At 41.9% G+C, this 26,784-nt stretch overlaps 1 protein-coding gene across 7 annotated transcripts in view; it reads left to right on the forward strand.

Annotated features, from left to right (window-relative positions):
- FAM19A1 (family with sequence similarity 19 member A1, C-C motif chemokine like) overlaps positions 1-26,784 on the forward strand; it is a 300,399-nt gene that overhangs the window by 75,676 nt on the left and 197,939 nt on the right. For 2 of the 7 annotated variants that reach the window (XM_021409372.1, XM_021409365.1), the window contains exons 3-4: positions 14,715-14,811; positions 22,237-22,357. In XM_021409372.1, coding sequence (XP_021265047.1) covers positions 22,240-22,357 — 118 coding nt within the window. In that variant the 5' untranslated portion in view covers positions 14,715-14,811; positions 22,237-22,239. Of the gene's footprint in view, positions 1-13,269; positions 13,337-13,368; positions 13,510-14,714; positions 14,812-22,236; positions 22,358-26,784 lie in introns of those variants that run through there. The other 5 variants (XM_021409368.1, XM_021409366.1, XM_021409371.1 and 2 more) reach the window with 5 other exon arrangements.

Below are 26,784 nucleotides of genomic sequence, written 5' to 3' on the forward strand. Positions count from 1 at the left end.
AGGAAAAACTGATAGCATGTTACAGAAGCATCAGTCAAATGGGCAGTGGGAAGAAGCAATTAGCGATGCTCAAAACAAAAGTTGGGTCTATATCTGAGATATGTTTTTTTTTTTTTTCTTTCACCAGCCAGATTTTGAATGCTGAGGAATATTGCTACTATTTAAGTTTTCATTTTAAAAAGAAATGCTGTATGTTTTTTAACCGAGGAACAAAGATCAGTGCTCTAGACCCAATACCTATCCTTGTGAGCCTCAGCTAGAAGTGGGAAACAAGCCCTTTCTCAGGTTAATCATAAAGAATTGATTTTTTCAATACAAACACCCAAAGCAACATCTCGGTAGTGAACTGCTGGGGTCAGGCACAAGTGACTTTCAGATCACCCAGCAGGCAGCCTCCTGCCAATCCCCAGCGACAACCACTGCTGCCTGCAAGCACCCTTCGGTGATGGGAAGAATGGGTCCCACAGAGATGCAAGGGAGATGGGTGCTCTTCCCAGGAGGGGATGCCTGTATAAATGCACATTCATTCCTTCATAGGGGTTTAATGGCTTGCATGCAGTTGTGAACAGCTCTAAAGCTTAGTGTTTCTAATGAGTTGTTTATTACTGCGGACCTTCAATTTGCCACACACTGAGCAGGCTATAAATATTGCTCCTCTATAAATTATTGATAAAATCAACCTCTTTTATCACTTTCTTGCCTGATGTAAACTATTTTGAGCTTTATGTCCTACAGATGCTTTTAACCACCCCTACTACCCTTGCACACGCAAACCAAATATTTGCTTTTATGCTACTGTGGAAGTGATTTTGCTGCGGCTACAGTAAATTTCCTCTGATTTTTTACGGTGGGTACCAATAACCAATACCAAAGTAGCTTTGTTATTGCCTAACAAAAGTCTAGCATGCTTTAGCTTTAAAAAATCATATCTCTCCTATTGTTCTTTTCATCTCAGGCTTGTTTTCTTCTGTCGTTCATTATTTTCTAGTAGACAAAATAAACCCCATTTGTACCAACAAGACAGAGTCAGATTAAGGGCTCACAAAGCCTTGCATATCAATGTTAACATTATTGTGTGAGCAGGAATTTATCAATTTGGAATTAAAAATTAATCACCAAAAGTGTTTTAGGAGCATGATTCATAGTCAAGCCAAAATACCAGAGTGTTTATTTCATTCCACAGAGAAGACAGATGTCTTTATCTTAACTCTGTGGGAATTACACTGGATAATAGAAAGGAGTGTGACTTTAACAAAGCTAAATTTGAACCATTTCATGTGATCATTTCATCTCTCTTTTTTTTTCTTTCTTCTTTTTGCCTTTCTCAGTGTGCCATGACTCAGACAAAAATAGCAGGATAATGTCACAGATGTTCTTTTACACCAATCAATTGGTTATTGCTTATCCAAGTGATGTTTTAATACAAACACACATCTACTCATTCTGTGTTATCGCTGTCAAATTTTGTTTCAAATTTAATAAATGGAGAAGTGTGGGCAGATGTGTCATTGAGAGCTTGCTTCCTTTCCTGGGCTCTATGGCAAGCCAGAGGATGCCAGTCACATCTGCATTTTTAGAATAGCTAATTCTGCACCTTTTTCACCCAGTCTGGCACTCCATGAGCTGTTAGGTCTGGCACAAACTGGCTGAGGCTGTGCATGGATCTGGAAAGCTGTAGCAAGCTCGGAGCTGCACGAGCAGTCAACACCCATTGCCACCTCCTGGCACTGCAGGTACCTCACTGGCTTCGTGGAGGCCAATGAGAACACTCACTCTTTCAACCATGGATTGTCTCTGAGAACCTTAACTATGACTGCATTTATCTCAGGTCTTTTTTAAAGCTTGATATCATACCACAGCACCGCTGACTGCTGCACAACTCTGGTTACTGTGCCAGCTGTGCTCTGGTAAAGCCCATACAATAGACTGATTGCCAAAACTGGATCAATAATGCAAATTCTGGGATGTCTGAACCACCAGAGAAAGCACATTTCTTGCTGGCCGGAGGCATTTTGAGGATATTGCTGTATGGAGGGATTTGGACAGAAAGGCTGGCTAGGTCCAAGCAGGGATCCCATAATCTGCTGAATTGGGTAGTTTATGTTTTTGGGAACCAGGCTGAGAGAAATCCCAAGGAAGAAGCTGTCTTAGTATAGTAACAGCAGAGGCCATAAAACACTGTGAAATAAACAAACTTCATCAACATAAAGCAAATAAATACTTTCTCAATCACAGTTTTTGTGATTTATGTCTTTGATTTATTTAAATCAGTGACCGTTTGAATGCAGACACAAAATTAGAAGCTCAGCAAAAAATTCAACTGCCATAAGGAAAAACTGAGATATTATTTTCTCTCCTCCCATGTCTGACTGTCTATGTTGCATGAATTTATCTCAAAATGAAGCACAACAGGGAATCATCTAGCCAGAGTATTATTGGTCTGTGATTTGGGTACCGGACTCAATGCACTGTAGACACAGATGTGGATGTGAAAGAGACAATTTTCTCCCTCTTGCCCCCAGTATTTTCAGAGAGGATTTGGTTTCAGGTACATAAATCTGTAAGCATTTCATAGCAATTTTGTGACCAAGTGTACGTTCCATATTACTTAGATTTTTCAGTAAGCCAAGAATGAGTCAGTGTCCTTGTATTAATCAGATGGTCATGGTTTCAAGGCCGCTGATATCCGTGTCACTTGGCCCAAAGGGGTCCACAAACGGCGAGCCTGCTCTGCAAGGAACTGAAATGAAGGTTTCTTTCTGTATTTTTTTTCCCATTGGTTACAGTGGGATTTGGTTCAAGCTCAATAAATTCAACAACAAGCACCGGATCTTCAGCTGGTGTGTAAATTTCACACGTTGCTACAAAAGCAGCCGCTGCCTTTCACGGTGGGAATTTTCCTGGTATCTTGGGCTTACACATTTTGCAAGTGATGAAGTTGAAGTGTCCACCTCTATAACTTTGAAAAAGATGCTTTGCTTATTTCCATGCGTTGCTGGTGTCCATACTCAGAGAAGCAGTTTTCTCCTCCTTTTTCCTGTCCTTGTCATTGACCAGTAAAATCATTATTTGTGCAGACATTTTCTAGAAATATGTGATTGAATTGTGCTCACAGCACAACGAGAAAAACATGTTCCATGTGTCAGGATGAGGCAAAAAAGTGCACAGCGTGAGATGTACTTGATTTTCTTTTAGGAAATTATAGTAATTTTAACAATCTGGCCCTCCCTGCCAAAATAATCCAACCCTCTTTCAATGTTTGCCAGGAAAGCTAGACCAATGTATCAATCTTTAATTAGAGAAAACCGTGTTCGAGTACAGAAAAAAGGGAAAATTTAATTCTCTCCAAGGCACTGATTTCTTTTGCAGTCTCTGGGAATTAAATCAACCTGCCTGGGTCCAAAATGGCCGCTTACTCAGAATACAGGTGGTGCAGGAAGAGCTTGATGGGGTACAACTTACTTGTGGGAGAATGGCTTGAATGAAACTCCTCTGCCAATGAATGCCTCAACAGAGAGCCAGCTGACCTTCACAGGTTTGGAGTTGTGCAAGCACCCATCAGAAAAACTCTTTTATCTGACATAAAATGGGGTTTGTTCAACTTATGAGCATATTTACTCCTTAGGAAGATAACTTTAGGATTAGACTCTTTGATGAGCAGCAAAGACAAGTTGCGCTTTCTAAAGACCACGATATTGTATGTAAAAACTCCTTTTGAAATTTGATCATTTACATTATTTTATAAGTGGGTTTATTGTTTGTTTTTATTTTTTTCTTTATTGCCTCAGAAGCTTTTCTACATTTTCCTTCTGAAAGTGCAACACTCCTCGGCTTTCTGACTGCCTGATCCTGCTCCATTGCCTGCTGCCATGCTGCTGTGTGACAGCTCCTTCAGAGCTTTGATAGTGATAGACAACAAGCATGGCACCCAGCTGTTTCTCTAGGAGTGTTTCAGCCATGTTTAGATGCAGATTTGATCTGCATTAGGCATGGACACTCATTGCATTTATGTCTCATTGACAGAATGCCTTAATAGAGCTTGTGCGAGGTTTTTTTTGAGCCCTGGGAGGACAGATAATGCCAGAATGACAAGCAATGCAGCATGCTATGAGAGAGAGGGACTTATGGTCTACTCTAGGCAAAATCAAGCCCTGCTCAGCCTTTCTAAAGCAAGTATGAGTCAGTAGAATGATTTTATACTAGGCCAACTCTTTACATTTTGTAGCTGTGACTTAATACTAGGATTTCAGAGGCTGCATTTACAGTACCATTGTCAAACCACAGCTCCAAGAGGAGTCTATAATCCTGTCCCAGTGTCATCTCCACTGATCTCAAAAGGAAACGCCCTCTTGCCATACTCTGTGGATTATGGAGCCCTCTAATGTCGGGAAGCTGCACTGGGTGAAATGTGTCAGCTCCACTGAAACATAGGATAGTATGCTTTATGAATGAAGGACATGCATTATGTATGCTAGCCCTATATGCATGCTTTCAAATTGTACTCCTGTTTACACTCTGAACACTGCTGACTCCAGTGGTACATAATCAAGACAGAGCTCAGCACTGTATCTTTAGGAAACTCATATTTTTCTTATAGTAGGTGTTCTTGCTGCAGCACTGACATCCGTTGGTTCATCAAGTTCTGATTAGAAATGAGGTAAATAAGCTCTCTACATTGCATTACAATTTTCTTCAGAACAGATACAAAGCAGATTTCTGGAAAAGGACAATGAGTTAAAGTTAGAAATGAAATCTTTCCATTAAAGCTGTGCAAAGTATGTGGTTTCCAAAGAAACCGACAATACAAAAAGAGAGCCATGTCACCAAGCTTCAAACATTGCCCACTTGCTAAAAGACAAAGCAAGCTATGCTAACAGTAAAGAGCTTAGCATGTAGCAATGAAGAAATCTGTATTAAATGGCATAAAAAGCCGCTCTAATTTTCCATGACCCTACATAAGCCTACTAATACTCATTAGCGTCCACATAAATTTGTTAAACCTTCCCAGCACTGAGAAAATACGACTTCTTTTAATTTGGATCTGTTTGCAGCTAAAGCTTTCATATGCTCTAACTTTCATGGGAGTGACAATAACACTCCCATAAAATACATAAATTTGAGGATTAAGAAAACACATATTTTCCACATCTAATCGAAGTCACTGATAGCGTAACCCACCACCTTTCTCAAAGCAATCAAATGGACAAATCTCTGCCCCTTAAGTAAACAAGCCTGCCTGTGACAGCTGCATTCTGGATTTCATAATTAAGTGAAAAATTAGAGGAACCCAAGTGAAGTTGTGAATTGATGCAGCTCGATTGTAACAACAAGGCCATTAATAGTTATTAATGATAACTGGGATAAACTGTCAGATATCATCCATGTGTAACTAGGTAGACATGAACAGATGATTAATAAATGTGTCCTAAAGAAAAGGAATCCTCGGTTGAGACTTTCGTGAACTTGCAAGCTGGGAGAGCAGATACAACAAAATGCAAAAACAGGTCATTTGTTTTAATTTTCATATACTCTATTTTAACACAGGCCCCAGCATCACGCAATGCAATGCCATAGAAACAGCAAAGTTACTGATTTTAGAAGTAAGTAACAATGAAATGCCCCTCTTGGCTCAGAAGCCTTTATTCACCCCTGACTAATTTCATTACATTGCTCAAGCTGACATCCTGATTAAAGGAAGTCATTCCATTTACTGTTCCTTTTAATCATTGGGTAAACATAATAGGGAGCGCTGGGTACATTTGGTAAATACGAAGTAGATCAGTTACTGCTCCTCAGGTGCTGATAGCACTATCACACTGGATTATCTCCCCTGTTATCAGCACCCCATTCCACCATATAGCAACTTCTTGAAATTGCAACGTTGTAAACAGAACGCCTTTGGGTGTTTGCTTTCTCTTTTTCAAATATACATAGCCGCTCAGTAATACCAGGATGGTGAAATTATCCATACAGCTAAATGACTTTGAATTAGATTTCTTCCTTAACTACACTAGTGCCCCATATGCCACTGATATCAGTGAGACACCAAAATATTCTTTTTCTGCTGGAGTCGTATTCCGCACCCGTGTCCAGGCTAAAGTGAATCTACCTGCTTGCAGAGTACACGCTCCTTTGGGTGAAGGGCTGGCCCACTCTGCCCCTATGGCCACTCACCTGGTGGCTGCTGAAGAGTGTCCTGTGTCACTGCTGTCACCCTTTCTGAAGTGCGACATTTTCAAATTACCCACATGACACTGTTTTCAAGGCTGGTGAAGGGCGGGACTTTCAGAGCACTGATACAGATCTAGCTCTTCTCAAGTGGTGGGATCTTTGCTATTGATTTACATGAGAGTGGAATTAAAAAACACCCTTCCACACCAGTTCTGTGCAAAAAATTGCAGAACATATTTTAAACAATACGAATGACCTAATGTGGATAAGCAAAGCCTAGCTGGAGCCTGATGAGCCTCCTTCCTTTTACCCCTCTTTTGGCCATGAAGAAGCACTCCTTTTCTTGCCTTTGCCCATTTAGTAACGGAACCTGCAAACACAGGGAAAGCTGTGGGTAGGGAGCATGGAGATTGGAGGGGAAGGCCTTACAGCATGGCAGCAGTTTTCCATGGGTGCCCATCCTTTCCCTCAGACCCACAGAAATACTGAGCTGTGCTACGGTCCCTTACAGGGTACCACACAGAAAGATATATGTCTAATTCCTGCTTAACTCCACTAACAAGGATGTCCTGTCACTCTGCAAGAAGCAGCCTCCAAATGTCCTTCGGGTAGGAGTCTCGAAAAGCTCTAAATTTACAATTATTATTTTTTTTTCAGTCGGTTCCTGTCATATTTATTATTACAATGACTATTATTGGCATTTTGGCCATAGCTGCTCACTCATTTTTCACAGAGCAAGGGTAAAATTGGAACCCAATTAATTTTTCCAGTTGTAGTCTCACAACTCTGAAAACAAAAGAATCCAGAAGTTGTCACCAGCCTGCCTATTATTTTATTTGCAGCACAGACCTTTCCCTCCTGAGCAGTTGCATCAAGATGAGCTTATATCTGATGCCTTGTTGTCATTTCTCTTTGTTTCCTCTTTGCAAGACGCTGATGGCTCGTTGCAGATCGGAGAAGGCTCCCGGCACAGCAGCTGTCTGGACAAGCTGCAGGAGCAGGTTAGCAGGAATAAAACCTCCCCGAGACACAGGCTTAATACTGTTTGCATGGCTTTCACTCTTTGGCTTGCAATCACTCTGACATCAAAGGAGTGTTTTATGAGATCTTACATTCAGAGCGTTGTAGAGAAAAGTATTTGTTCCCTTCAGCTACTCTCAGGAACAGCCTGACAACAGTTGGTAAAGGGGAGGCGTTTTACCCCTCTGAGTCCCTTAAAGCAGCGACATCTTGCAAGACTGGAGGACAATTATAGGTGCCACATTTTTTTTTACTATCGTCCTCCCTAGCTTGTCTATTCCAGTTTAATACGCATGTCCTCACAACTGTGATTTTCCACAGGCATAATTAATATTTTGCCTTCTGAATGCGGCAAGAGGCATTTGTTGGTCTGTTGAGAGGCTGAGCCAGGACGCACTGCTTCTCACTTGGTAACATTTTAATGTTCTCAGGGAACGCTGATCTATTTGTTACAATTTTGTTCAAATAACACGTCAGTCAAAACCAATATGAGTCTTTTCACATGAACCTTTCCAATGTCCTTGTTTTAGGTGTGAATTTTCTTCAGTGGCTTTTTATTTACTTATTTGTTTGTTATCAAGGACACTGCAGATGGAGAAGAATAAAGTCAAGCAGGCAAACCTGCAGGCTGCTGAGAGGCTCTCAGCCTAATAGCAACGTACAGTGAGATGCAGGATCTGTCTGAGGATAAAAGTCTGCCCATGAGCAATGACCAAACTCACGGTCTCCAGGACATCAGCATTTCCTCCAGTGGCTCTCTTATAAAAGCAGAAGTTCGCTTTTCTTTTTGTCTGAGTCTTTTTTCCAATTAATTCTTTATCAACTCTTTCTCTGATTTCAGCCTCACTTAGAACTTTATCCACTTTTTCTCTCCCCCTAAAGAATGATTTCTTTAAGATTGTCTATGAATTCTACAGAAGTATTCTGGTTTAGGCAAAACCTCTGTAGAATAGCTAGGTATTTTTTTTGTAAAGAAGACAGTAAGATCACGGCACTGCTTTTATATCAGTGCTGACAAAATGTAGCCTTCAGGCCCATATCTGAGTCTCCTTTTGCTTGATTTATTACAGATTTTTCTCTTATCAGGTGAATAGTTTGATCATTTGATTTCATTGTTGGTTTCTTTCCAGGTGCCAAAAGTAGTGAGTATTTAAATATATATCTGAAGTGCAGCAGGAAATTGAAAATTGATTCTCTACAGCATTTATTTGAGTTGCGGTTCAAGTTCTTGCTTCAGGTTAGCCAGAGCAGAGCTAAAACAGTCTCAGTGGAATGCCAGCTAGGCAGACAGTCTGGAGTTGTTTTGGTGGCATCTTTGATGAGAAATTCAGAAATTGTGCATTTTTTAAAGGAGTTTCTTGTTTACTGTTGGCACTACTAAATAAGCACGGAAGGTAAAGACAGACCAAGAAGGATTTTGAATTACTTGTGTAACGTGCAGGCACCTTTCAGTGGAAATAGAGGTGATGAGTTGGCAAATATGGTTGATGAACAGATTGTAATTCCTAATGGTTTTCTTTAGCTGCGCTGTGGAGTGACTGCAGGATCTGACACAGGTCAGCCTTCTTGTGTTAGGTCTCATACACATAGACAGAAAGCAAGTGCCTTCTGCCCAAAGCACTCACCCACAGACTGCAACAGGAGCCAGTCTGGTGAGGACCAAAAGCCAAGAGAGCACAAGATGGCAGTGCACTGCTGAAGCCTGAATATCCATCAGCCTTATGGCTGCTCCCACAAGCGTCCATCCACTGTTAACCCATGTTGGAGTCTTGTGGTTCAATCTCTGCCATGGAAGTGAAATTACTCTCCTTCCGCTTTCCAAATGGTTCCCCAGGCTGCTAAGTACAGCTGCAGCACATGAGTGCGCTCCAGGAAGCTAAGTGCCACAATGAAAGTAAGTGGCAAAACATAAAGTCATATTTACACTGATGTTTCCATCAAGTTGATATATTAACAGTGATGCACTTACTCCAAATGGTAACCTTTGCTGCTCTTAGTCCTGTATCAGTGAGCGGTTGGAAAAGCACTTGGGTGTCACACACTTTAGTGATGATATTCTCAGCAAAACCAATGAAATTGGTCTTGAGTAGAACACTTGCAAGAACATAATTGTGAGTTAGGCCATTCTCTGCCTCAGTTTGAGCTCTCTAGAGCAGCACCTCCAGTGGTGGCCCATAAAATGCTGCTCAGACTCCAGGAGCTGTGATATGTGAGACAGCTCTAACCTCCTTTATGCTCTGGCAGGAAAGAGAGTACAGTAATGATTCACTGTTACAGGCCCGTTCAATACAGATTGATTTGGGTTCTGTTCCTTTTTGTTTAAAATGTATTTCCACACAAATGAGTTTGGTATGTTCCAACTTCCTAAACAATGTCTCCACCAAAATTTTGTAATGAATAATTTTAAATTACCCTCAAAAATCTACTGGAATTAGAAACAAATCAGCAGATTCTCTGTTCAGCAGGAGCAATAAATCCTTTGACTATCACAGCATACAGTGTTTACATTTGCCTAGGGGCTCTAAAACATTATGAGATGAAATGATTTTCCTGTTCCTTGGTGTCTGGCTGCCATAGAATTTAAGTGTTTCATGAATTTAATTGTGAGGAGAACAGTTTAACATTTTTCAGCCTCCTGTGGGAAGTGGAAGGAGGAGCCAAATGGATATTACACTGCCTGGGAAATGATTCATATTTAAAATTTTGCTATGGTGATTCTATCAGGTGAGATTCAGAAGGCCAGCAAATGACTCCAGGTCCATCAAGGCAACGTAAACTGCCAGAAGGCAGTTTTGGTACTGTAAGTTGGGCCTAGCTTTCTACTCATGGTGGAATTTCATTCCAGGTTTCATAAATATATTTATTTATGCAACATTAAGCTAATTTTCAATGTTTTTCTGAAAATCTATTAGTCGCTTTCAGGCTCTCTGAAAGGTATCATACTTCATGGTGTGAGAATTCATCCGTCATACTTTGGAGAGAGAGTTTATGTCTCTAGCAGCCAAAAGCTTGTAAAAAAAAGGGTTGCAGTCTTTTGCTGGAGTATAGATAGAAGAAACAAAAACTACCACTGTTGGTTAGATGTAAAATGAATTTGGGGGGGGGCGAAAAGATTTTTCTGATTTACTCTGATGACTGGAACCAAGGGAAACATATAACCTAAGTCTGCCATACTATTTTTTGTACGATGAAGGAAATGAAGGAGAATCACTGCAAACAATGGGGGAAAAAAACAGAACTATTAAATAAGCTTCCTTTAAACACATATCTGTTTATATTTTCATGTTTTCCAATCTCTGTTTTCTTACCTTGACCCTCTTTATTCATGTTCATGTTTTGCAAGCAATATGGAAAGATTTCTGTGCCATTATGTATGCTCACTTGTTCTGACTTCTCTACTTGCCACACAGAATTCAGTATGACATGAACAACAATTTGATGTACAGAGCTTACAATGCCAACAAAATGTAGCATTTTATTCAGAAGCAAATGACAACAAAATCTTTGAGAATCCGAGAAGAAGGTGAGGTAGTAAAAGGGATGTGTGGGAGAAGAGGAATATAAAAAAGGATCAAAGCAGATAAATTTCAGCAAGCAAGTGATAACATACTCCTCAGTTTCCTAGAGTTAAATTTGTAGCTTCCAATATATTTTAGTGATGGATCCCGCATAGCAAACTTAACCAAAATTATCCCTTGTAAATTTGTTTCCAAACAAAAAAATAGAATTAAATATCATCTTATATGTTTTACAGTTGAGCTCGGGAGTGAAGCAAAATCAGCTGTCAGATGAAGAGTACTATTGTTCTTGAGTGAAGAACAAAATCAGTGAAGTGTAATGTTAATAATTCCTTATTTACTATGATAATTCGATCCCAGCATTCTGCACAGTGATGTGCAGGGCTTGCTTTGTTCATGATGTTACAAACATTAATTCTTTGGGCATAGTTGTCTTCCTTTGCCACCAACTCCATACATGCTTTTTAGTATATACATGCACTGAAAACGAGTGCTTCAAAGCTTCCTGACCAGCCCCACACCTCTCCACGTGCATACCCAATGACATGGAGACAAATGAATTTGCTTCCAGGGACACAACTGCATGAAACATTTCTTTGGTTCATTAAAACAACTGCCTGGATACCCGCTCAATAAATGTTCTTTATCACTGAAAATTAGCAGTGATGTGAATGTGTCTCTTGAACTTCATTAGTACAGCTGGGGTTACGAATGGCACAGTCTGAGTGTTGGGAATTGGAAGAAATAAAAGAGTAAATCTGAAAACAGAACAGACTGGAGGCTGGAGCACTCCTGCATCTCTCTTAGGGTGGAACTGCGCATTAGCAGATGGCAGCCTAAAAACAATATGTGCTGAGAGAGCTTGAGATGTATGGCAAGATTTTCAACACCTACGCAAACGTTCAAAAGAGTATTGTCTGTCAGGGGTGGTGGAGCAATTTACAAGTTGCTTTTGTGTGGATTTCTGAAGCTATTATCTACATACAATCAGCTAGGAAATGTTGGAGGCAAATTCGAGGCAAATTTTTGCAGAATGGAATACAATAACTAGTCACAATATTAATCCATATGTTTTGAGTATTGTAAAACTCATACAAAGCAGCCCAGGCCCTTTCTATTGGCAGATCATGTAGCTAGGTTGTTTGTGCGAGGCAGCAGAAAATTGCAACTGAAGAGCAAATCGTGATCTTGCCATCTGCCTGGAAGGAATTATTATATAGGGTTGGCTGTCAATCAACCAACCTGTTTTGAAGCAAAAGCAGAACAGTATATGATTTTTTCCATGTTCATTTCATGCGCTAATTTCTTACCCTGCAGCTCTTCATTTCCAGCAGCAGTTCAGCACACAGGGCTCTGGCTGCAGCACTCTGCCCAGCCCTGCAAACAAGCGGACGAGGTGTGGTAGGGAGTGCCTGGAGCATTTTTCTTAAATAATGACAAAGCTGGTAGCAGTGACAGGGAGCTAAATCTTAAGGTATTGTGTTCTTCCAAGCGACGGCATCAGGGATCTGTTGGCACTTGTATATCACATCATCATGTTGATTCTCACTACCTTTTTTTTGTTCCAGTGGGATAATTTTCCCCAACTTCTTGTTTCCACCTCTGTAAGGAAGACTTTTGTGTTACTTTCCAATGTCAATTTTTTTTCCTCAGTTTCACTGTTTCTTTATCCTTTTCTCTCCCTCCTCTCCCTCCCTGACTGCTTTATCTTTTCAAGGATTTTCCTACAAACTCTAGGCTACTGTATCGCACACCAGTTTATTTAATTAAAATCAGAATTGCCTTATGGTACACCTCCAATCCATGGTCCTTAAAGCATGCTACAATAGGTGTGTAGAAGCCACACCTGCAAAACCCTGGACATTTTATAAGAAATAAAGTGAAACATATCTTAAGATCACACTGTGAATCCATTATAAGAGGTGTGTTACAGGGCACAGGAAGCAAGGAAGTCTCTCAATTTGCTAACGATTTTCTTCCTTTTTTTTTTTTTTTTGTGGTGAAGTGGAAGAAATACACAAGTTTGCTAACTATCTGTTTGGTTAAATGCCCTGGTGCAGCGCAAGAGCTGATATTCCCTCTGCAGCTGGGACTAATGCAGAGTAAATCTACTTTTAAGTGCTATTTTCAGAGTAGCACCTGGAGTTACGAAGCTCGGAAGTGATAGACTGAAGAGCAGAACTCCTTGCATTTCTCTTTTGCATGTGTACCAAGCACAGCTTTGTTTTTGAAATAAACTCTTTCTGAAGATGGGTGCTGGCTTGGGCAAAGATGAGCATTCCGTGTACACTGGAGCACACAGAGATGGGGCCTGGAGTTATCTGTGAGCAGGAAAGGGCATTGAGCTCATAGATAGCGTGGCTCCATTTGGTGTTCCCTGTAACACAACACAGCCACCCTAGCACACTTCCCAAATCACTCTGGTCACGTCTTATCACTGGGATTTATTCTATCTGAAGAAATTTTGTGTGGAGGTGTTTTTTGGGGCTGTTAGAGCACATGGGCCGGGTGCCAGGCTGTGGTCCTTTAGCAGCTCTGGTGTTTGGACTTACAAGGCTCCCTTGCCCCAGCTGTGGGATTGCTGCAAGGTGTGAGGGCTGAGTTGAAGAGTTTGCTCCAGGACCAAGGTAAGAAATACCTTATAGAAAGGAATTTCTGAGTTAGGAGTCAGAAACAACACCTAAGCCTGCTAGAGAGCTCGGGCTTATGTATTCTGAGGTTGGTGCTGAGGATCTAGGCTTCTGGGGCTGGAGGAACAAGTTCTGGGCTGTGTTGACCATGTGTGCTTTCAGATTTTGTGGTGAGTTGGGGAAGCTCTTTTTTACCCCAGTGATAGTCTAGGAGGGACTGGGGGTGACCAGGGAAGAGCCGATGCGTTTTTTAGCTGTGGTCGGTGTGGTTCCTGCTGCCCTCCCTGGGCTCAGCAGTCTGTTGTGGTGCAGCTGGGCCTGTGGCAGTGGTGACCTACTGTTTGTTAAGCTTTATTTAAAGCTACGACCATAGCGAGGCTGAAGGGAACAAAGGCACCCCAGTGACCGTGGCTGAACTATCTGCACTCTTTGCCTGCCAGCGTCTTGCAATTGCTTTCTTCTGATTGAATTGCTTTTATTTATGATGCGGATTTTGAAAGTACTTGCACCTTCATGTAAAACTTGACTTTTGAGCAGCAAAAGTAAACACTGAGCCTATGCCTGGGGACTGATGTTTGATCCCGTGAAGCTTTTTAACCCAATACCAACTGTCTTCTCTGACTTCAAATGCACTAATCTTCAGTTCATGCACCATGACCTCTGATTTGGCTGCTGTAGCTGGATCTTCATGGAATGTAGTTCTAGTTGGTCTGGAAGGGAACCTGCAGGCTAATGCTAGAAGGTGTTCCTTCCTGAAAATTGGAATATTTTGATACTATTTCATTTAATGGACTTATCTGGATAATATAAGAATGCATTGCCTGAAGGCTCTTGACTTTATACCATGAAGAAGTTGAGAATCGATGAGAAGAAGAGATTCTGAATTTTCCAGGTCAACGTGATCTCTCCAGCTGCTGTGTAGCTGATTAAGGATAAAAATATTGTTACTTGAGAAGTTCACCATGACCAGCATTTCTCTAGGTCTGATTTAACTTAGATTATTTTTTTTTCTTGTTTGCTTTCTTGGAGCTCTCTAAACTGAAACAAAATAAACAACTTCTCTCATTGCAAGGCAATTAGGCTCACCTGCCATAGTGAGATCAGCCCGATTGTGTTTTGTGGTTATGTTTATAATGTACTATGTGCTACTGAAATGTTGTTGCTCATTGATAATATACTGCATAGTTAATTCCTCTTGTTACTCCTTAGCAAATACTGATCTTGTTGGCTAAAGGCAAGTTATAGATAAGGGTTTAGATTTTTGTGTGTTGTCCTATGTACTTTAAAAATAACTGGGATATAAACTATCAAGAAATTTCCTTGACAAATATAGGTTTATTTCTTTTCCTTTTTTTTTTTTTTTTTTTTGTCTTAGCCAGGAACAATATGTAAAAAGCAGAATCTTCGCCTTCCAAGCAGAGGAACTGGGAAGATGAGCCCTCCTGTTAACAAGGAAAAGTGGCGTCTTCAAGGTAGGCTGAGAAAAATAGCTATGAAAGTTTTTCTTTTGTGCTCTGCTCTCAGTTCTTCTTCCCCTTCCATCAATATTTGGACTGGATTTTTAATTCTTTGTTGCTCTTCAGTGAAAGTGTCTTACAGTGCTCTGATATTTGCCTTCTAATGGCTCTGGCTGTGTCATCTTGTTGATTGAATCTTTCCTTTGTGTTTGGGAGAGGCTGAAAAATAGTGTTTCTACTAAGCAAGGTTGCTGTGGCTGAGGAACAAGAAGAGGTGATACAAGGAAGTGGTACAGACAGGATGATGGGAAGGAGCCACCAGGTTTTCCTATGCTTAGCAGAGCTTCTCCATTGAGTGCTGTGCCCTGATCTTACTGTATACTTGAGAAGACCCCTGTGCCTAGACAGGTTCATTGGGAACAGGGCAGGCTTCCTGGCATGCTGTGCATGATGCAGTATGATAACCATGTCAGCTAGTTCCTGAGCTCATGTGAGAAATGGTTTCCCTGTATGAGCTGCTGGTTCAGCTCTGCTTCTGCTGGCTTTGGGTGTGTGCAGTCTCTTTGTTTGGCTAGTAGAGGCTGTGGTCACAACTGGACAAATCACCAAATCTTTCTTTGATGTTCTTCCTTCATGAAAAATTGTGTAGCTTTCTAGCTGAGATTTTCATGCTCAGCATGGATACGCATGAGCAAAATCATTGCATCTTCTTTCCACTGGAAAAGCTAGAGGAGAAGAAAACCTGTCAATACAGACTAAATAATTTAATACTGTTGCAGAAGACATAAGAAGAGAAGGAAATGTGTTCAGTTCAATCACTGAGGTTAGAGGAGGCCCCTCAAAAGAAAGGAACAAAAATGGTGGGGACTCAAAAAGGAAAGTTCCTGGGCAAAGTGGGGAGGGCTTTCTTGGGAACATGTAAAAAGTGCTGGAAAGGAAACGACGCACCACTGTGAGCATCTGGCTGACCACGGAGGATGTGCATGTAATATCAAACATTGCTGCAGACACTTATATGCGTGGAACAGAGCTTACGAACATTTTTCCTGGGCAAAGCTGCATCCACAGATTAGTTTTGGGAAGCCCCTGGGTCTCATGCTCTCCCTGAAAGAATCCTGCTTTAGTGTTTGTTGCTCCCTGTTCCCCAGTGGGAAGAAGCCAAGAGCCAGAAATGCCCTGAATTAGGGTTGCTTCTTAGCTGTTTTTACTCAGAGCTCATGGCTGCCATTCAGGCTATTATGTAGATGCATACTGATCTTTATGTGCCCAGTTGCTGGTTTTCCAGGTGGGCTAGCTTTCAGGGGAAGCCACTGTGGTGATGCAGTGCGAGAGGAAGACTTCTGGTCTGTTGGATTTTAAAGATAACTGCTATAAGTGTTGTGGACATGAGAAAATAGTCTGTAATTTTCCTTCCAGTGAAGATAAGGTAAAATGTACTGCTAGACTTGCCTTGGCTCACCTGGAGTAGGAACATGTAGGCACTCATGAGCTGCACTGATCACTGCCTGTTGCCCAGGCAGCAGCCAACACTGAGTTTGGGTGTATGGGAAAGAGCTTTGTAGGGTGGGTGGAAGCAGCTGGGAGGGATGGAGAACACAGTCTGTGAAAACCAAAGCTTCATTGTCCCGGGAGCATAAGAACTAATGAGCTTTGCATTTCAAAGGTGGTGAGCTTTCTTCAAACCCTGTAAAATACACTCCTGGGATTTGTTGTGTTAAATCTCTACATGGGGAAAAGGTGTATGTGGGGGAGGAGAGGAGCAGAGATGGCAGCATGAGAAAGTAGAGGCCAGAGGCCCCTATTTGGGTGCAAGTACCAATCTGCTGTCTGCATGAGTCTGCCTGAGTTGCATATGCTCTCCTTTTCTGTCTGCACGGAAACTTGTGATAAATAGAGTCTCGGGGAGTGAAGAGCATTTATTTTTATTTGCCTATTTTTGTCGTCCGCTTGGCATCTTTAGATGAATGGTGGAACCAGGAGGAAGAGGCTATTCTTCTTGTGAATAAAATCATTGTTTGTGTAAGGCAGCTTGTCTCAAAGGCAGTTTGATGCCTGCTGACCCTTTGCAACCTACTTTCACCTTGGAAATATCGCTTAAGTGCAATGGTCTGCTTTTGGCAGCCCCGCTGGCAACCCCATGGAGTTTTTCAATCAAAGCTGTGGATAGGCAGTTTTCCATTGCTCTTTGTTCAGGGTAGCTCAAAACTCCTGGTCTCTGTTCTTTTTTCTGTTTGCCATCAGGTGTCATAGTGGAGGTGGATGGGCCAAGTAGGGAGGAGGACAGATAAGACCAGGCCAATGTGAGAAGAGCATTCAACTGTAAATAGCATAAGCTGATAACTGCACCCTCACCTTCACTGTCCCTGGCCTTTTCCGTACCTAGAAGCCTCACTTCATTCTGAGATGAGGAGTTGATAAGCTTCTCTCTGCTATGGCTGCTGCCAAATGTTTGGAAGGAGGCAAGGGGCAAGGCTGCGTTTAGAACAAGGACTGCTTCCCTGTACTCCCACTTATGAGACCCTCTTGGACAAACAGTATCTTGTTCATAGATTGATGCCTCTGGGTGAGCAAACCACAGCTCTCCCTGGCCTGTCTTTTCTTTTGCTACTTCCTCTCCCAGGCAAGTACCATGCAACCCAGGGGCTGGTCTCCTCACTGCAGGTCCTGGGACTGTCCTATCCCAGTGCTGGACGGAGCTGCCATTGCACTGGATGGATGACACAGACTTTCACCTCCTTTTCCTTCTAGGAAGATATTACTTTCTTTCAGCCTTCCTTTGTCATGACAAAGGATTTTGAAATGTGCAGACTGCTTATTCCTATCTTATTTTCCTTCATATTTTCTGTTTCTGGCCTTGTCAGTGTTAGCATCTCCAAATTCAATACACGATCCCATGGGTGCGTGTAAAGATGCGTCCTCTTCCTGTCAAAGTCAGTGACTCCTGAAGCGAGGAGGCAAAAGTAAAGCCCCAAAGTGTCAGGTGAAGAAGACACTGTGCCCAGCTGAAGACAGAATATTAGAAGCTTTCTCATGTCTTACTGGTCCACTGAAAGATAAAACTGGCAGCAAGGACATCAAAACAGGTGTGAGAATGCTACTGCAAGATTTGCCAAGGCCTCCTCTGTTCCCAGCTAATGCTGGAAGCCAGGGTAGGGAAGAGACTGTGCAGCCTTTTTAATATTCTCTTCTGTTCCTCTGATCTCCCTCCTACCCCACAAAAGCAACATGTCCCATGTTTCTGCAGAGCTTGTCCTGAGCAATAGCAGCATCTGTCAGGGGTTACGGTGGCATTAGCCTCATGGTGCTGGGAGTTAGCAGTGCCTGGCAGAGTGACAGTTCTGCTGTACCTAACGTAAATCTGTATCTTGCATAAATCTGTCTCTGTCTCCTCTGCCAAGGTGTGTGGTCACAATTTGTCTGATTCCTCCTGCTGTCCAGAAGGCTTTTTGCTTTCCTAGAAAATCTTTAGATCTTCATGAAGCCCCACTCCCGCCTCTTGCCTCACACCTCCCCATTCTGTACCCTTCATCACCTTTCCTAGAGGGAATGCACCTTGTTAAACAGGTGCTATTTTAAAATATACTCCCATCACCTACCCCTCAGGTACTGCAGAAAGCTTCCACATTGCCACAGAAGTTGGGAAGGTCTTGAGCCTCCCTGAGGCTTTGGCAGCAAACCAGAGCTGCTGCAACCACCAGCCCTCTGCCCATCACCTCCTGCTGTGGGCTGGCCCAAGTTGGTTCCTCGGGCATCAGCACTCAATGTGCTTTGGTTGCCTGTCTTAGCAGCAGCTTTTGGAAATTTCTGGACCCTTCTGAAGCCAGAAAGTAACAACTGCTCCAGCTCTTGGCCTTATTCCAGTATCTAAGGAAATTGTTGGGGAAAATGAGAAAACCTTTATTGAAGAGAATATTGTGTGCTGAACCAAGCTAGTGTCGTATGCTTCCACACAAAGCACCAAAAAGAAACACTGACCTCTTGAAAGCACCTCTGGCCACCACGGGGCTTGCCCTAAGTGACCTACCAGGAGCTGTGTGGCAACGGTGGCTTGGGGCGCGTCCCTCCCCTGTGACACTTCATCCCACATCCCCATTGCTTTATTGTGGTGTGAAGATGTGATGAAGAGCTGCTCTGAGCACCGTGCCTGAGTCCTGTGTAAAGCAGTGCTTGTGGGGCCAGGCTCTCAATGCTGGTTACCTAATGACATAGGGGCCCCAGGGGAGTGCACAGATTGCCAGGTAAACGTGTCACACCTCTCGGTGAGCGTCTCCACAGAGACATCTGTCCTTGGTGCCGAGAGCGAGATGCTTGAGAGGAAAGGCACTTATCGCTGTTACTCGCATTGTTGGTGTCAGGAGCAGGTAAGCAGTGAAGGCAGTACGCTCTTCTATAATAGGTTAAGTTGGAGAAAAAAAGCAGCGTTGTATTACAGTGTGCACGTAGAGCTCTTAAAATGGAAGTTTGTTCCTTCTCCTTGCCTTCCTCCTTTTGTAGGCAGACTTGAGAGCTCGTAAAGCTGAGTGAATGGCATTGAGTACATACAGTGGCTCTTTAAGAAATAATTACACATGGTACAAGAAGGAGAGGAAACCACGCCATTCCTGTAAATGGCCACTTAAGATGCGATCAATAAATAAAGAAGAGTAACCAATAATTGTCACAAAAACAGCTTCAGCAAAGCAAGGCTCCTTCCTATTGTCCGCGAGGTGCTGGAAGGAAAGCTTCCCCCCACTTACAGCGAGGTGTAGCAAAGCCCTGCGAGCGTGCGGAGCTCACACGCGTGTGGCAGGGGAGTGGCTGCCTCAGGGCTGCGACGCTGTCACCAACAAGTGCGGGGGGACGCCTGGGGACAGCACAGCCCCAGCGCCGCGCTGTGCGATCCGGAGCCGTGTCGCTTTAAGGCATGTGATACTTTCCCGAGCAGGGATGCACTGAAATAGGCTCCGGTACTTCCAGCATCCTATAGCAGTGTGCGTACAGCTGCCCGGCTCTGCACTGCCCGCGCTGGAGTGAGGCTGCTCCGTCTTTAAACACAAACCGCTCCTCGTCCTTAAGTAGCCTGGAAGCTGCAAATTGCCTCAAGATCGCTTCGGAAGTCTCATCAAGCAGAAGGTGATGCTAGGAGATGATTTAAAGGTGAAAATGAGAAGGTTTCCACCCCTCAAACCTCGGCCACTTTTCTGACGGCAGTGCCTGAGAGCTCAGATGTCGTCTTTACTCTGGGAACAGGATTTGTAACGAGATTTTTTTTTTTTTTCCTCGTAATCCTGATAAAGAAGATTATTGGGAAGCTATTAAAAATCCCTTATTGTGGTACAGATGGATTTTAAAAAGTGTTAGACCTTTCCAATGAACACTAATAGAGTGCTCTGCTCTTGGCTGGATTACTCAGGTAAGGAGCTTCTTTAGGATTTAGGATTCAGAAAGCAGATCTGGAACTCATCAGATAATAACGGGAGGAATACTCACTGCTGTGTTTCTTAATAACAAGGAGATGATCTGTGCATAGAACCGTGTGTGTGATAAGTGCTGACAAAGGAGCGTGAGAAGTAATGTTTGTAGGAAATGCTGGGGCTTGAGCAAAGGTAGTTTAGATTAGAACGGTCTGAGAAAGGTTTGAAAAATGTAGAAATAGAGAGCAATAAAAAAAATAGAGTGGGTTAAGGAAGTCTGCTGTCCATGTGGTTTGGAACGTGATTCCTGAAGACTGGCATGAGCATTTAGCAGACTGTGGAAGTTTGGCTTTGCTTTGCTCTTTGTCCAGGATTTTAGAAGTTTGGTTTAAATAACCTGAATGCCTGAAACATCTCCGCGTGCAAGAGTCACCTCTCCCTCGTGTAAAAAGCATGAGAGCACCAAACACAACAGAAAGGCATTAATTCCTGCAGGCACGGGAAGCCTCGCTGGGAGCTCCCTGAGCTGAGGGGACAGAATCTGTATGACAAGGGAACTAGGTCTGAGGAGAGGAGCAGGAGTGCACTGTATATTGGGAAGTAAGCAGTCAGAAATGGAACCAATTATATGCTGAGTAGTGCTTCAGATACTCCAAACGGGGGAAGGAAGAGCCTCATGCTGATCAAAACAATGTTTTGCTGTTTGCTGTTAATTAGACTTGTCAGTTTATGTGGCTCTCTCCTGCCAGTTAGTCCTAAAGCTTCCCAGAGGCTACGTCTGCTCCATTAAAATTTGGGGGAATATATTTTTCCTTGCATATATTTTATTGATACTGAGTTCCTCTCTTCTAATGCTGCTGATTTTCTACTGCAGAACCCCCCGACAGACCACATAGAATTCTTACTTTCACGTTTTTGTGTAAAGGCACGATTTTTCTATGCAAGAGATTTAATCTCTAAGTCTTTCTTCCTCTGTGAAAACAACGTTCAGCCGATTGGATTATTAGATAGAAAATGGCATCACGTCATTGGCTGAACAAGGAGAGTGCCTCAAGTTTGATTAATTTAGCAATATGAAATGCAGCAGAAGGTGTTGTTAAGGGATCCGGACGATGTGTAGCGTAGCTGAGCCTTGCAAACCTCCAGATCCTTGCAGGCATTCGGAAAGAGCTGCTGAAGTTGAAAAGTCAGAGGAGAATTTAGGCAGCTGGTACAACAGTGAATCCGAGTATGGAAATGCTCGATTGCCTGTTCTGGATGCCCAAGTATGCCAGTGCTGGGAGACAGAAACAAAGTGCTCTTTGCCTCTGCTGTAAGAGTTTCTGTAAAATTTTGACACAACCTCCCTTGTGAAAAAGAGCAAACCTTTTACGGAGAATGCATGAAAGCCGGAATACAGCCAGGCTGGTCCCCGTGCACACACAGGTCAAACAAAAGGAAGCTGGTTGTACTTTGGGACTGGAGGATAATTCTGAGAAACGATTACTTTCTGTAGCAGACAGCATCATAACTAAAAATTAATGCTCCCAAAAGTCAAAAACAATCATCTGTTACCTTTTGGGGCAGAATGAACCTCCCAGTATTCAGGGTGGAACGTTTTTGAAATATGTCTTGATGCCTGATAACATTACACGCCTATCTATAAGGCATTTAAATTAGTTTGGTACTGTCTGGACATCAGTCTCTTTAGCTGGCCTTGTGATTTCCCCCCAGTTGTAAATTAGACACTGGATCAGTGTGGGGAAAATTGCCCAGCCTTGTTGTTTTCTGTTTTTCCCTAATCCTCAGATCATTACAGTTTCATTTTTGTCACTGAATTATTAAAGTTATCCTGGCTCCTGCACTGACATACTGTTACATTAACTGTCCTTTTTTGGACATGACCTTTGTTGTATGACAGTTGCGTCCTGCAGGGGGGGGAATAGGCAGGAGACAAAAGATTTTTAACAAAAGAAGTAGAAAAATAACAATACTGTTGTAATGGAAGCTGACTATTCTGTGTGCTGCAAGGCAATGGATAATAATGTCTGTCTAATATTTTGTTTAGAGAATGGCAGTGGTCTCTGCAATGTCCTGGGTCCTGTATTTGTGGATAAGTGCCTGTGCAATGCTGCTCTGTCAGGGATCCCTCCATCACACTTTCCAGCAGCATCACCTGCACAGACCAGGTAGGACTGACGGCATCACACAGCTGATCTAAGATTACAGGCTTTCTGCCATGCTCACATCTGTCTTGATGAATGACTGAATAATCATGACAATCCATTTTATTGTTTAACTTTTCAAAGTTGTCTGCCTTTATGTTGCAGAGCATGGTTTTTTTGGTCAAACGTGTGTTGCACTTTGCCAATCTGATGTTAGTATGTTTATTTTATACACTGTTTTCTAACAACTTCCCAGCATGGGAATCTCACTTTGGGTAACTGTTTAGTCTCTATCCTTCTTTCTATCTCCTATTCTCCCTTTCTCATGCAGTTCTAGAGTGGGTGTACAATGCAGAAAGACATTGTGACAGCTCTTTTGGGTAACTTTGTTTGCAGTATCAAACCCAAACTGGACAAGGTTTTGCTGTTTGGGATGCTGATATCACATCTCCTCAGACTTTGTTGTTCATCAGAGGTCAGGATTTTGCCTCAGTGTAAATGAGAATAGAGCTTTTCCAAGATTCTCAAATTTACTGCTCAAAATTGTTGGGGCGTGGACATGCAGCTCAGAGGAGAGTTTGGGCCTGTCTTCCAATGCAGTTAAACACATGTAAGGTCGGAACTGGTCCCAAAGGTCTGCGGTGAAGAACTCAGTCACGTTTACCACTGTGATCCATAGAGACTGCACGTTAGTTTTATTGCACTTCTGTTTTTTATTGATAGAAATCGATCATTAATTTTTCGACTGTTAGTTATGCTTTGAAGAAAATGAGCCATGTTTAAAAATTGAGAAGCTGGCATATTCTAGAGCAGTTTTCTCATCTGCTTAAATTTAGATGGGCTTAGAGTGGTATATTACAAATCTAGATCCACAGAAAGAAGGGAGAGGTCTTAAGAGCTTTAGGAACTGAAGATGGCAAACGTTAACTTGCAATGATGCGTCATTTAATAAAGAACACTTTGATTTTTTTTTTTAAAGTATCTTTCTTAATCTAATGACCTGCCTTCAAAGAGAGCCTGTCTTGAAATGCAGATTTTGAGCAACCCAAAGTTTTCCTATCTATTTCCCTTGTCTAGAAGTCATAGCTCTTCCTTCTTGGCACAGTCTAGTTTCCTAGTAATAAAACACGTATAGTACAGAAGAATAGACCTAAGTCTTTGATAGATCCATTCTGAGTAACTACTAGTTAATCTAATATCATCTTTACCAGCTGCCACTGGAAGTCTGAGTCTTTGAAGTCTGAGTGGCAATGTTCTTGGCACTTGCAGAGAAATGATAAAATATTTGTTACGACACAATTGTGAGAACTACTCCTGGTTATTTGAATCTGTCCTCCAGTGAAGGAAAAAAGAAAAAAGAGCGCAGCTAAACAGATAGGTAAAAGGAAAATGTAATCTTGTTTTGCAAAATTGGTTGAAACAAAGTGACATTATGAGAAAAAATGAGCTGGACAGATTCAGAACTCTGCAACATTTGCCTAAGCTTGAAAAATCGCCTCCTTTATGAGGCAAGAACAGCGAGACACTGAGTGCATACCAAGTGTTGGGGAAATGTGAAATATGACAAAATCTTTCACTCAGAGGTGTGATACATATAGAGTGAAGGTTTTACAGCTGCCTCATCACCTACTCAGAAACTGCCCAGCTTTCCCTCTTGCGAGCCTTTCTCAGGCAGCATCTCCGCACCCTACGTGAACAAGATTGATGGCGTTCTGATCCCAGGCAGCCAATTTCAGTCTCTCAAGAAATAATCCACTACGCTGACAGATGAGTGGAATTTGACACGATGTTCACCTCTGATTCAGATTGTGTGGCACCTGGGAAGTACCAGCAAGTGGCCGTCCCTTAGGGAAACAGTTCCAGATTTCGGGCAATTTCCGCTGTCACAACAGAAAAATCAAGACAGTGTTTTTTTATAAGACAGTGAATTTGCAGTCCGCCAACTGAATGCAAAAGGTTGTATATAAAAGGGATGAAAATATGTTGATTAGCAAACTGAGTGATTTTAATGTATTCAACTGCAGTCCCTGAGCACACCCTATTTTTCATATTTATAATATTAGGAATGCGTCATTTACTTTTAGTTAGTCACTGTGTAAGTAAGATTAAAATGTTCAGCTAAATAAAAGGGAATTAAAAAATGGATGCAGATGAACCAATACATAATTTCAGTAATTTAATATTTTGTACATGAAATTTCAACTTATTGAATCACGGCAAATATAGCTGTAATCAATAGCATGCTCAGCATACCTCTCCCTTCAGTTTGTGATCTTCCATAGACAATGAGAAGCTCTAAAATAAGAACAATTCAGAGCTGTTCAGCTCCATCATGGGGTTACTTTGGTACAAGATGATGAAAAAGGTAGACTCCACCCAGTCGTGTGCTTCTCATACTTGATGAATAGAAGTCTCACTGAGCACAAGAAGGTGCAGTTAAAAGATAAAATCCTCATGGAGTGGATTTAGCATAATAAACTTGAACTGAACTCAGTGGATTAATGCAATGACTATACCTATCCGTAGTACTGCGGTTAATCCCATTTTGAAACACTGGAAATCAAGGACGATATAGTTTATAATCAGATATTTCTGACCTTATTCTTTTCTGTTTCCTTCCTGAAACTTTCTTAAGCAAGCATCTGAATGGATTGAAGTAGATTTCTACACACAATGTGCAATCACAGAAGTTTAAAGCTTCCTTTCAGTCTAGTATGCAGTTTTATAATTCAAGCCTTTATTCGGTTAGATGACTTGGCAGAAGGTACAAACCTGAAAACAAATGTGATAAACCATTTTACGTGACAGTGTTTGTAATTGACTGGAGCTGTATTTTCTGTGAAATGTTGGCAGGAGGGCACAGATAGTAAGAGGATAGTAAATATTGCTTGATTTTAAAATGGATTATTCTGGGTTGCCCGTACCCGTCCATGAATTCCTTCTTGTCTCATTAACACAATAAAAAGTTGCAATGCTGCTGTTAAGTACCTTCAAGTGACGGTGTGTGTTCCCTTTTAGTTGAGACAAGTGAGGGGGCAGGTTGGGTTTTTGGGTTTTTCCAGTAGAATCCGAAGATCTTACTTAAAGTAAGCTAGCTGAACCCCCTTTGCAGCATGATTCCCCTTGGGTAATGCACATAGTTGTCTACAGCGTTTTAATGAATATTTTTCTTTTTCATGAAAACTCTTAGACCAAAGCTGTATGAAAGCATTCACAGGAAATAACTTTGCGGGGGGAAAAAAAAAATCTTCATTTTTTTTAGAAGCATGTCATTTCTGTGTGATTTAATAAGATCCGGCAGTAATGAGAAGAATTCCACATTGGCCGTTTTAGGCTGTAAGATGCAGACGGTTGTAGAGCTGTTGAATTGGCCTGAGGATTAGAGTGGACAGGTTGTGATTTGCAGAGTTAGCCGAGTGCCTGTGATAGTCCATTGATCATCTGATTGACAGTATTGACTCTGCCCCAGAGGCAGAGAGTAGATGCTGGCATTTGACAGGAAAATGAGATATTAAAAAAGCACAGGGTCTCAGGTTTTTTTCCTAAATTAAAAATAATAATTAAAAAACCCATATAATGTGTAGCTCTTAGCAAATTTTCTAGCTTTCTTCCGTAGAATGATGTCTTGCACCCAGTGAGGACCGTTAGCTAGCACTGAATCACAGTGGGCAGTACTGGCCATGTGTTGCTTGAAAACACAGGAAAGCACACTGGAGCCTGTAAGTTCACGCAAGATGATTAGCTACATATTAAGGATGCTGGGTTACTCTTGCATACAGCATAAAGATGTGAGGCAGACACAGGCAGAAACATGTACTTACTATAGCAATGCTGACATTTGCAAGTATGTTAATTAAAAATAAGTTTATTCAGAGGAAGAAGCCACAGACTGAATGAAGGATGGCTAGAATCTAAGTCCACTAAATATAAGAGTGTCTTTTATTGTGGTAGTTGTTAATGATGTGCCCATTAACAATCTCAAGAAATCTCTATACCGCATACTGTGAGGAGGAAAATCTGTATCAAAGCAATTCTGCACAAGTTAACAACCAACATCACCCTAAGTGTTCTGAGCATCTTTCTTAGTAGACAGCATTTTGCAGAAACTTGAGTCTGTGACTGTGAGCAAAAAGTCTTCGTTCTGATCTTGGCCTTCCGACTGTTTTCTATAGCCTTGGGAGGAAACTGCATATTTTCCCATTTCTAAAGACTACTATTTTCATATGCTCTAAATATGTGGCTATTCAGTTCAAAGCAGCCTGGGAAGAATGTTGGTCTGAATCCCATTCCCTAGTAAAGTGTAAATATAATGTTTTCTACTTGCCAAATGAGATTTGGAAGATGAATTTAACGGGGTTTTTGCTCTTGGTGTTGATAGAAGCAGATCTAGGACTAGGTAGTTAATGCATAAAAGTGGATGACTTCTTTGAGAATTGTATTCCATTAATCAT

The sequence above is a fragment of the Numida meleagris genome, chromosome 11 (assembly GCF_002078875.1).
Source record: "Numida meleagris isolate 19003 breed g44 Domestic line chromosome 11, NumMel1.0, whole genome shotgun sequence".
In the NCBI taxonomy this organism is placed as follows: domain Eukaryota; kingdom Metazoa; phylum Chordata; class Aves; order Galliformes; family Numididae; genus Numida; species Numida meleagris.